General features: G+C 32.9%; 1 protein-coding gene across 1 annotated transcript in view; it reads right to left on the bottom strand.

Annotated features, from left to right (window-relative positions):
* The window catches only part of LOC149843295 (uncharacterized), a 92817-nt gene extending 90173 nt beyond the window's left edge, over positions 1 to 2644 (bottom strand). The window contains exon 1 of the mRNA XM_089999706.1: positions 2546 to 2644. Coding sequence (XP_089855832.1) covers positions 2546 to 2599 — 54 coding nt within the window. The 5' untranslated portion in view covers positions 2600 to 2644. The remainder of the gene's footprint in view (positions 1 to 2545) is intronic.
* Positions 2645 to 13115: the final 10471 nt, after the last annotated feature.

Genomic DNA, 13115 nt, shown 5'->3' with positions numbered 1-13115 from the left:
ATTTTGTGAAAGCATGTGTAATTTTGTGCTTGTGTGATGAAAACATATTATTACTAGAAAAATTAAGCATATTTTTTTGTATATTTTGTATACTTTGTATATTTTAATTAGGGTACCGACTAGTCCCGCCTAGTCATCAACTAGTCTTTTCAGGGGTCTAGTGTCTACTGACTAGGCACTGCCTAGAGATTTTGACTACATAGCAAATATCAGTCGCCGATGTCAACCCCAAATCCATTTGAAGATCAAACACTATTGTCATCAATGCAGTCAAAAGCAGTAACCTAAAAAGACTAGTCGAGACTAGGACTAGTCGGTACACCAATTAAAAAATAAAAAATATATACAAAATATACATAAAAGTATGTTTGATTTTTTTGGTATTAAGATGTTTTCATCAGACAAGTACACAATTACACGTGCTTTCACAAAATATATATAACCAGAATATATATATATATATTTGATTATTCATAACATATTTAGTATAATCAACAAAATATGCTTTCACAGAAAAATTGATTGTATCACACACACACACACACACACACACACACACACACACATACATATATATATATATATATATATATATATATATAATTCATAGAATAATCAATATATATATTATACACACACATACAAAAAAGATCATACTTTCCACCTTTCACAGAAAAAACCACAGAAGCATGTCTGTCTTGTTGTTCACTAGGTCACTAGCTTCATTGTCTCATATTCTCCAATATTTCCATCTCCTTTCTTATTAGCTAGAGCATGTAACTCTTCAACTTGACTCATTGATTCCAGTGCTCCATTTATATAACTGGAGATTCGGAGATAAATCCACCCCAATTGACTGTAAACCTACATCTGTCTCTACTCCTACTGTAGACGTTACTGTTCTCAAGTTTACCAAGATGGGAAATGTTACTGTGACCCTATTGGTAAGTTTTGTTTTTCGAATGTCTGTGAACCTTAACTAGTGGCGGCCTTTGCCTGATTTAACTTCACCAACACTGGGTTCTCCCTAGGGATGGCAGTGGACCGGGGGAAAGCGGGGCCCCGCCCCGCCTCGCCCCGTTTGGACCGGGGATGAAGGGTATGAAACGGGGATGGAGGCGGGGGTGGAGGATAAAATCCATCCCCGCCCCGGAGGCGGGGGTGGAGGATAAAATCCATCCCCGCCGCGGAGGCGGGGCGGGGGTGGACGTGCACTTTTCCCCGCCCCGCCCCGTCCCCGCCACGATCCCCGCCTAATCCCCGCCCCGACCACTTTTCCCTGCAATATCCCCGCCCCGCCCCGCCTCATCCCCGTTTGGACCGGGGATGAAGGGTATGAAACGGGGATGGAGGCGGGGGTGGAGGATAAAATCCATCCCCGCCGCGGAGGCGGGGCGGGGGTGGAGGATAAAATTTTGAGGCGGGGCGGGGGTGGAAACCTTGTCCCCCGCCCCGCCCCACTGCCATCCCTAGTTCTCCCTTTTCAGTGCACCAATATCAAGTCACCATACACATGCAGACACATCCCACTAAAAAAATATACACTTTCACTACACAAACAAGAATATATAGTTGAATCAAACAACATAAGCAGTGGATGATTCCCAGAGCCAGGAAACATTACCATGACTGTTTTGTATGACATGTTATACTTCCACAGAGACACATGTGCACGTGCACACACACAGAAACAACTATCCTTTATTTTTTTTCCTTTTTCGGTTCTACTCAAAATTGGTCAGACTTTTTCTCCTAATATGGTCAAAATAAATAACTAACAAAAAAGTGAACTTTCTTCTAATTTCTTTGTTTTTCTGTTTTTACTAGCTTCTCCTTTATACAATTTACAATACAGTGGTTTATAAGTATGCTGCAACATATTATGATACAGTACATATTTAGCTTGTGGAATACCGGAACAAGGCTAATATCAGAGCATTAGACGTGGTCACATAGTCTTGCATTACCAAGATCTTGGTTCTTAGCACGTTTGGTGATGCAATTAAGGTGCACGCAACAACCGATGCTATCTCCATGACTACTTAATTGATAATTTATCTGACAAAAAACGAAGGTCGTGATAACAACTAGAAGCATCAGCTAGAGGAGTTTAATACAGAATTAAACATCCAATTCTTCAGTTAATCAATGGATGATTGTGATGATGGTGATGATTGTGATGAAGATAGTTCGACTATCATTTCATAAAACGCATGATCCCGTTAGATCTCAGTCACTCTTGGGATTGCTTCTCACCCCTAAATTTCACCTAAAAGGGGGATCAAAACACAAAATTCAACCGCGCAGCACCAACGACGACAACAATTGCCAGATGAAACCCTAAACCATAATCCTATAAACTCAATAACGTGATTTTTGTGTCGGATACCACGTGATCACCAAGCTACGAACACGATAAAGAGGGGAAACAAGCAAAGGAAGAAGAAATAGAATTTTGCATATGTAAAGTCTAAGGAAAGCTGGAAAAGAACGAAGAAAAATGCGATTTTTTGGGGAATTTAGAAGATCCAGAAATAACGAGCACCTGCACGATCAAAGCGATCAGGAGCAAGGAGGTAACGATCGAACGGCTCGTCATTCTCGATGGCGATGAGCGACAGTGCGGAAGAAGGCGACGGGGGAAGTCTCAAGAGTAGTCAAGATGGGACAAGGGCTATATATGGAATCCTGTCAACGGGTCGGGTCTGATACGATCGTGGATAGATTGGATCCTATATAGAACCCGGGTTCAAAACAGATGAATCAGTAATTCGGGTCTGACCTTACCAACTTCCGAACAATATCCGATATTTTCACTTTAAAAAAGGGTATGGAAATTTACTGTGCCACAACGACAGGGACATGAACCGTGACTAGTTGGAAAAGCAAGTTCGCATATTTTTCAAACCTAGGACACGAGGGCACACGTTTTTTTTTCGTTATTTAATTTCTTTAATAAATATTGTTTGATATATTAATATGTAAAAAAAGTGGTTTTTATTGAAAATGTTACGAAAGCTATAGAAACACAAATTTTAATATATAAACCTGTATTTCTCATCGAGATTGTTTTTGTTATAAATTATAAAAAGAGTAAAACAGTGACTATTAAATACATCCAACGTTATTTAGGGTATGTTTGGAAGCAAGAAAAATTCTCAGATGATAATAAAATTTTGCCTACCGGAAGTTTTGATATGATTAAATTTTTAAACGAAAATTGTTCACTTGTTTGTCTAGCATGCAAAAAGACATAATGAAAAATATGAAAAAAAATAAGAGAGAGAAGACCGATCAGCCCGTTCAAAGAGAGAGAGACCTTCAAATGAGGAAGACAAGATGGCAGAAGCCAGCCCATGGGATGAGATGTGTTGTGGGTGAATGGTTGCCCTAATCAAAAATAATTTTTGATAAAAAAAAAATCTCTACTCTTCCAAGTAGAGGAACTTTCCCATAAAAATTGCAAATTTTAGAAAAAAAATTCTTTTCTAAATATTTCTCTTGTTTGGAATAGTTGAAAAAAGTGTTGGGTATTTATACGAAGAAATGTTAAGATGTATGGTCACCAAATGTTTTCTTTTTCTTTTTTTATTTATAACTCGAAGAACCCAAAAGTGGAGTTGCATTGCAATAAAAAATACTGAAAATGATAGAGCTGTATGGATAATTTGACATGATTTTCTAAAAACCCTATAATTTATAATATTCTTCTAATGTCCAAGATCGCAAATATCCAACGTTGTTAGGATTTTTTTACCCTTTTGCAACTACGAATTGATAGTTTATTGCGATAAAATTGTATTGTCCATATGCTAGTGCAAATTCCCACTTAATTCCATAATCTCATGTATTTTTATGCAGACCTCTCAAACTCGCATAAATTTATTTACGAATTTTCAATGAAACTAAAACCATCAAATTCACAAATATCATTCCAATTTGCATATACTTCACGATTTCACATAATATATTTGTGAACTTTCACTCGCAAATATCCTACTTTTTTGCATATACATCACAAATTGCATAATTATATATGTGAGCCTCCAGTTAAAGGGAAATAATAAAATATCAAATATCCTACTTAAATATTTATGAATTTATTAATATATATGATTTTCTTAATGTTTTCATAGTTCTCAAATCATATATACTCATTTTTTTACCTAAGGTTTCTTCTTTTGATTTGTATCTACAAAGAACTTCCCTGTAGAACCCTTGCAGCGATTCTCGTGTAATTTGGCTTTGGATTTCGAGGAAGTTGTGGTTTCATCCTTGTCATTGACTTTCCCATAAAGTTTCATACAATATATATATATGTGTGTGTGTGTGTGTGTCCCCATTCATATTTTTGTTTAATATGACAATCTATAATTAGGGTATTGTAACACCTCCAAAATTCTAACCATAATTATTGTTCAAATATTGAAATTTTAAGATTGTTTTTTTTTTTGATAAGTATAAATAAATCAGATCTTATAATGTAGAAATGATTTTAAAAAATAATTAAGACTTTGAGTAAGGTTACACTAAAGATAACAATCAATTCAAAATATATGAGATATACACATTTCAAACCAAGACTGAAATATGAAAAGTTTTATGTCTATTTTAAATTAGAGTATAAAAACAATAATTCGGTATTTACATGATCAAGTACTTAAAACAAAAAGATCATGTCTACCAAGATCGCAAGGTAAGAGTGAGCACTCGAGGATGCTGCTTGATCAGTCATTCGCTCAAACTACTCATCATACTTTACCTGCATTACCTGTCCCCCATAAAACGGGGTCAAACTCGCTTAAGTCTGGTAGAGCAATCTAAACTCAAACTTACAGAAAATACATCAAGCATCCAAAGGTAAAAACATGATATATTATTTATCAATCATCAAGTGACAGACAAGAAAACATCTCATAAGTCATCCATTCAAACATTTAAACATAAGATAGTTAAAAGCATTATATCATTTAATATTTCATTCAACATAAACTCATGTCATAAAGCATAATTCATATACATTTAAGACATACAAGTCATCGCTCAAATATATACATGCATCTAAGACATTCAGGTCATTGCATCATTTTCGTATGCATTCATAATTCTTATAAACAATAGGTCAAATCATATTTGACCATCCAGCATAAAATACATGCACATACTTAATAAGTAATTTAGTTAGATATTCATGATAAATATGTGTGATATATTCACTCAGACAATCATAATGCAGTCATTTGCAATGAAACTTTGTAAGTGTGATGTGTTATTCACCTAATAAGTCAAAACTAATCATTTATAGGCATGATGTGTCATTCACCTATACACTAACATAAGCATCACAATCATAACTTCATATCAAGATCTAAAATCAATAAGGATCTTATTCTCACATATGAGTTCAGCATATAATTATGCTAAAACAGAAAAGCCAAAACTATAGATTCATAACTGGATATCTCAATCAACTCAAAAGGTCATCACAATTCATCATAACATTTTATTTAATCATAATAAAAATTTACAAGATTTATATCGGATCGTCTAGTTTGGGAAATATACAACCACACAAGGAATTATCGCCCTTGACAGATGGTTTGCCTAGTCTTTGACAATGCACTTCCTCACAGAAATATATCGCCTTCGCGGGCTACCCACTCTTAGGTAATTCACTTTCTCACAAAGACTTATCGCTCTAGCCGAATTACCTGATCTGATCATGCACACCCTCACAGCAATTTTTTTTTGGAACAACTCATCAACAGGTACCATATCAAGTGAAGACTATTGTCATACATGCATCTATACAATTAACCACTCTCAGGGTCGATAGTCACCAACACGTGCACAAACATGTATACAATCAATAAGCATCACATCATATATCACTTCATATGATATGTAAATCATATCATACTGAAGAATATTAACCTACACATCATATCATTGATACAAGGAACATTATATTTTATAAATTGAACCTCGAAGCATGCATAAACAAAACATGAGTTCTATGCAAGCATACATGAGCATGCACATTTCATAATACGAAGCAATTAAATCTCGACATATATAACTCTTACGTAGTTTGAGTTATGCACAAAGGATTAAAGTATATATATATATAATCACCAAATGAATCAATATATCACATTAGTTATACTTGCATAATAAAGGTAGGTCAAAATCTCATTGATTATCCTACCATACATCATACACATATTTTTCTCAAGCAAATATGACATTTAAGTTTAAAACAATTTATAACATTCGGAATATGCATTGAACACGACTTACACATATCCATAGTAGTTATATGTGCATCATGTATCAAATTCATACAAACACCCAAAACAACATAGAATGAGTAATCAAAAGTATGATGGCACACATTGCGTACATATTATACATTCATAAGTGCATGGGCATTTAAACTCATACACAAGTGTACCTGCATCAAACACACTTCATGTTTTGCTAACTATAATCATGACAAACATGATCTTCAAACTACAATCACAAGAGTCCTATATATCCACAACTAAGTGAAGTGTGTGAGCATGAAAGTGTTACACATAATAAAATAAATTTATTGTGTGAAACATTCGCACAACGTACTTACCATGAGCATTTACCCTATTTGTATTTAGCATTGCATTGCATTCAATGCACACTGACTTATAGCCATTTTGATACTTAGCATAAGTATCACATTTTTGGTATATCCTGCACTCAAGTCAGTTAAACATATAGGCAACTATAACATCCCTAGATATCCACAACTAAGTGTGGTATGTGTGCATAACTTGTATTTACAATTCAATAAAGTATTTAGCACAACAAGATCATGCTTACGAGATTAGTGCATAAACATGCTCTCTACAAGTTTAGTTAAGGAAACTTACATTAATAATATGAAGAATAATGAATCGAAATCCAAAAGAATGAGCGATTTTGAAGTTCACAAAGATCGTTACCCAAGCAATACAACGAAGCTTTCGTGTGCGATCACAAATGCCAAAAACTCAAAAGATACCAATTATACCAAGATTAGCCAAAAATAATAAATTACCCTGTAAACATCACCAAGAACGTCATAACACACAAATACACTATAATAATTTATAAACTTTATTAAAATATATATTTAAATATAATTTATATATAAATAGTGATTTATAGCCCAAAATAGTTCTATAAGTACAAATTATGCCCTGATTGGTCAAAAATGCTCAAATAAACATGTAATATATCAATAAATGAAATTCAAAATCTAGAAACACATTTCAAATTTGGAGATAAAAATGAGTTCTTTATTCATTTATAATATCCAAAATTTATAGGTTTTACAAGTACAAACAGATCCAACTCACGTTCATTTAATATCTCTATGGTCTGATTACACTAATTAAAGATTATAGTGGCCTCTAAAAACAATACTTTTAAGGAATTTACAGCTTTGATATCTCTTAAAATTGGATATGTAAAAGACTTATTGACCATTCGATATAGTAAATTTTCAAACTTAAACAACCAAGAAATATGGATAGATGTTGTGAACGATGATGATGTTGAATCAATGTTATTTAGTAGTGATGTTTACTTGGATGTATGCAAAGTTAATCAAGGAGTAGTTGATGAATGAAATAAATAGTTGATGAATGGAATGATGTGAATCCCATGGATAATGTTCATGTATCTCATGCATCATCTATCGAGTCGAGTCCATTGCCAATTATTTAACTATCTTAAACAATGGATGATATTGATGTTGTATATGATCAATGGATCATTGCAAAGGATATAGAACAGTGTGAGCAAACTAGTGCAAGTCATATTCATCGCAATAATTTGAATGACATGCAGCCTTCTCGAGCATACAATAATGCTAGGTATATATTATAATTTTGATGTAATTTGTGGTTGAGATGTAGGTGTGATAATGAATATGATACTTTGATGGTTAATCTTGAATATTGGAAATACAAAAATGATACATTCATAGAAGCAAATGAAGTGATAGATACGATAAATTTTGATTTAGTTGATACAATCGAGCAGTCAATTAATAGTAACAACGATCATGTTGACAGTGAAGAATTAGATGATATCAATGACGATGAGTATACCATGTTCATAAGAGTTGAGAATGTTAACCCTTGATATGTTGTATAATTATATAAACATTTGTTGACCAATATAACTTGTTTATATTTTTATACTAATAAGAATTGGTTGAGTAGGTTCTCATTCAATGGGTTCTCATACACTGAAGAGTAATTAAAATTTAATTAAGAGAAGACATCTGATTTATATGACCAATTGTATAATGAAAAACTTAATGATTTTAAACAATTTTAGTGGCTAAAAAACTCAAACAATCGAGAAATTGTTTTGGGCAAAAGGTTTAATGATCTTCAGCACTACCGTAAGTTTTTGAAATATCATGTGATCAGGAATAACTATAAAGCAATTTTTTTTAAAAGTTGCAATAACAGGGTTATTGTCGTATGTACGAAGAAGAATTTGCATACGCCGGTTGATTACCCATGGAAGATTAATTGCACAAAGGTATATGAAGCATGTTTCTTTTTAGTGAATAAGTATGAAAGTAAGCATACATGTAGTGGATCACTAGGCAATCATGTAATAGAGAAAGTGCCTTCCAAGTAGATTGCAAGTATTATTTACAAGCGCATGCACAATAACTCGAAGAAGGTGTGAAGGTTTACTTACAAACAAGCATGGTGTAGATGAAAACACACTAAGGCGATATTATATGGTTCATTTGAAGAGTCCTTCAAGATGCTTTCTGCCTATTTGGATCATATGTTGAAGGCTAACCAAAATTCGTTAGCGTATATTAAAATTAATCAAAAAGATTGATTTTGGTATTTGTACTTATCCTTCCGACCAAACATCGATGAGTTTTTGAAAAGATGCCCTTCAGTTTTTATGGTAGATGACACTTTCCTAAAATAAAGATATATGGGTACATTATTGTGGGCCCATAGTATTGATCATTGTGATGCGATATTGTTTATAGTATTTACAGTTATTGATAACGAGTCCAATGATTCATGGGCATGATTTTTATAGCGTATAAAGCATAATTTCATATAATTCGATGAGTTTACATAAAGGAGTAGTGACAGTTATCTTAGATATGCATAAATGTTTAAAATATATTGTTTTTCACACATGGCCTAGATGTCATGTTGGATTTTACATAAAGCATTTGATAGAGAACTTTTCAAAAAAAATGGTTCACCACTCAGTGAACTTTGGTGGAGTACAACTCGAGCAACAATAAAGAACAATGTAATTATTATTTTGTCTAAATGAAAGAACAAAACAAATATGCATACGATTATATTATGACTGATGTGAAACAAAAACATTGGGCTAACAGTTACTTTTCAACAAAAAGATGACTGCTTAACATATAATATAGTGGAGATCTTCAATTCTTGGATTCCCATCATACGTGACAAGCCTCTAATTTCTCTTATTAAAAAGCTTCATCTCATATTGATGAAACCTTTTGAGAAAATAAATAATATTGGGTAACATATGATAGGCATTGTGGTGTCGAAGGTAAAAGAAATGCTAGAGGAACTGAAGAAAAAGATAAAACAAATACGTGTGCAAGCAGTGCATTGCCTCCAACAATGGTACGAAGCCTGTGATTGATCTTACAGTTATAGTGTTGATCTTCAAAGGCACTTGTGCTCTTATAAATTATGGCAAGTTAGCGAGATTCCATGTAAGCATGTGATCACATCCATTTTACATGAGGACAACCTACCAGACGATTATTGTGACAAGTTCTTCACAATTGAATCGTATTGAGCAAGATAAAATCAATATTCATTATTCGCAATGACTAAAAAAGTCTCACACATCGCTCCAACTACTCTTATAGTTGAAAAGTAGTTCGCAAAGCAGGGCAACCTAAGGTTAATAGACAAAGAACATAACACAAGGATATTATGCCATACAAGTGCAGTGTATGTGATGATATTGGCCACAACAGGCAGAAGCACGACTAATAGTATGTATATCTAGTGTTGTTTAATGACTTGCTTCTTTTTTTATATATCAAATATTGTTTAATGACTTGGTTCTTTGTGTCTATATCTAGTGTTGTTTAATGACTTACTTATTTGTGTGTATATCAAATATTGTTTAATGACGTGCTTCTTTGTGTGTATATCTAGTATTGTTTAATGAATTGCCTCTTTATGTGTATATCTTAGACAGTTTGTGTTGTACAGTCATACACATTCTGGTGGCATGAAGGGAAACAAATTGCCTCGAGTTTTAAAGAGCAAGGAACAAATTATGGTACATCAGGTATAATCAGTATCCTGAATCATATGTGTATATTTGATGTACTATGTATGTATCTTAATCATATACAATTTATTTTATTGTTAAGAACATGTTAATGAGAAAGAAAAAATTATACAAAAGAACACAGAAGAGTTGAAAGAGTATGAGTTTGACAAAAAAACTATGTTAGCAAGTGAAATAAGTGTTAGTTTTGCACATTTTTCTTTTTTTTTTACGTTTGCAAGTTATTTTGTTTGTTCTTTTGTTACTACAATTGGTTTATATACTATGTAGCATCTAGCAATATTCATAGACATACTCCAACTATCCCACAATGAGGACAGAGAAATAGACAACTTGCTGAAGACCCTTTACCTTACCCCACATTTTTTTGTGAGTCTGAAAAATAATGTTTATATTGTTTTACTGCCAATTAATAAAAACAAATTGGTAAACTTTGCTTGTTCACAATAAATGGCCACAACTAACAGGTAACAAATTGGGGCAACTGACTACTTGAAGAGCAACAACTTGCTTTATCATTTCCTTTACGCTGACAAGGTATCATTGGCTACAACTTTGCATACTTATAAATAATTTTTCATGTGTACAATGACGTTGAACTAGATTTATATTATAGTTCTTAATTTTTTTCAACTGAGGCAATGAGCACTGGGTTCTTTAAAATTTTGACATGAAGAAAAATGACTATAGGATGTAAAATTCCATGCTGAACACATATTTAACAGATAAAAATTCAAAAAACTAGTATGATAACATAATTTATTCAATAATATGCTTGCTTTGTTATGTATGTTTGTTATCTCTTTTTGTGCACATGTGTTGCAGGTTCATTTTTTTAGTGCAATTTGCATTTAACTATTACAAAGATTAAACAATGCAGACCATGGAGGGTATTCTTCAATAAGAGAATGTGTAATTACTTTGCATTCGTTTGTTAACTCATTTTGTACGTGTACATGTTCTTTACTTAGTATTGCCTCATTATATATATATATATATATATATATGACAGTTGTATATATGTTATATAGTATATGTAACAAGCCCAACTCGTAACCGTGAAAAAGTGGTAATTTTTTTTAAACAAGTTCAAAAATATTCTCAGAAACCCGAGGCCCTTACAATTTAAATACAACCACCACCACCACAAGGGATCTTATATCCATCATCCAAACCAAGCACAAACTTTATTTATTAAAACACATAAAGTCTTAGACATAAGCAAATAAAATGTAAATAAATTAAAAAGAAGAGTCACACTGTCTAAAGGTATCTATCAAGCAGTCATGTAGTCCTTTTGTAGCTCCTCTCAATGCAAGTCGCCACACTGGGCATCTGAGGCTACGAAAAATATAAAAGTAGGAGTGACAAAATTTAAAGAATTCTATGTGTGAATCTCTCTAATGAAACAAATAAATAAAAAGAACATAAATAAGCTGCATGCAATATTTTAGAGAGATGCAATTATAACAAATTAATAACTCAATCAACTATTTATATAATAGGGCACAATTATTAAGCATGATAGACAATTTAATAAACAACTAATACCACAAATTAAGCAATACAAACATTTATCATGCATTCACCAATATATCACATTTAAAATAATAAGTAAATATGCATGATCTAATGTATAACAGGAATATGCATGATTTCAGTGCAATACATGAATAAATTATTATCTTTTATCAGAGTTTTTTTTCATATGCATGTCCCTATTAAATACACGCAATTTAAATTTCTCTCCTTAATTACCGTTGCCCACAGATACTCTAAACAGGTAAGAATTTCCTAGGTCAAGTAGGGTTCCTAGGGTAACTTAACACACAAATTGTATTTTATTACTGAGTTTCAAACTTAACCCTCAACCTAAATAGCCTTCATAACATTATACATCCAAATCTAATGTTGGAACACTAAGGACATCCTAATTCACAAATGTCACTTTCTTGGTAAACCAAAACAAAAGTTGCGTATGCACACCAGCCTCAGGAAAAGTGATGGATTCTTCCTAAAATCGTGGTCAAGAGAAGAACCTCAATATCAGTTTCAGGGGCAACAACAACATATACATAGTTTTAGTAATCTCACGGATCTCCAAAACTACAATATCCAAGATTCTCATACTATAGAAGGGATATCAAGAAAATGTAGATTATATTATTCTTTAATTCCTTTTATCTTGTTATTAATTCATCTTATTTAGATTATAATTCAACATGCATAATTAATAACACAAGCTCTCAAATCAACATGTGAACCTCTTAATGAGACTACAACCCATGACAATATAGAACAGTGCAATAATAATATCACATTTGATTTTTGCAATGCATAAAACAACTAAAACAAAGAGCAACACATGCTCAAGGCTCACACAACCCATGATGATCCATTTTGATCATCGATGCATTCATATGCAAAAATCATAACAGCATGCCATATATGCAATGATGTCACATGCTTCCCAATGCACATTCACATATGTCAGTTTAAAGATGTGCATAAAATAATAATATTCGTATGCATGTGCATGAGTTCACATAATCAGGTTAAATGCATGTTTTCATTTAATGCACATATTTATGTTAAATTTATGCTTTCATGCATGAATTATCTTAATTAGAACATGTGGACACTTATGCATTTACGTGCATGATAAACACACATCAATTCCATGCATGCACATGCACTTGAAACAAACCGCGTACTAGCATATTGCTTAGCACGTCACCTCAAGTTAAAGCATG

The sequence above is a fragment of the Nuphar pumila genome, chromosome 3, assembly GCF_984573655.1.
Source record: "Nuphar pumila chromosome 3, dmNupPumi1.hap1.1, whole genome shotgun sequence".
Taxonomy (NCBI): Eukaryota; Viridiplantae; Streptophyta; class Magnoliopsida; order Nymphaeales; family Nymphaeaceae; genus Nuphar; species Nuphar pumila.
This window is presented reverse-complemented; position numbering and strand designations above follow the sequence as displayed.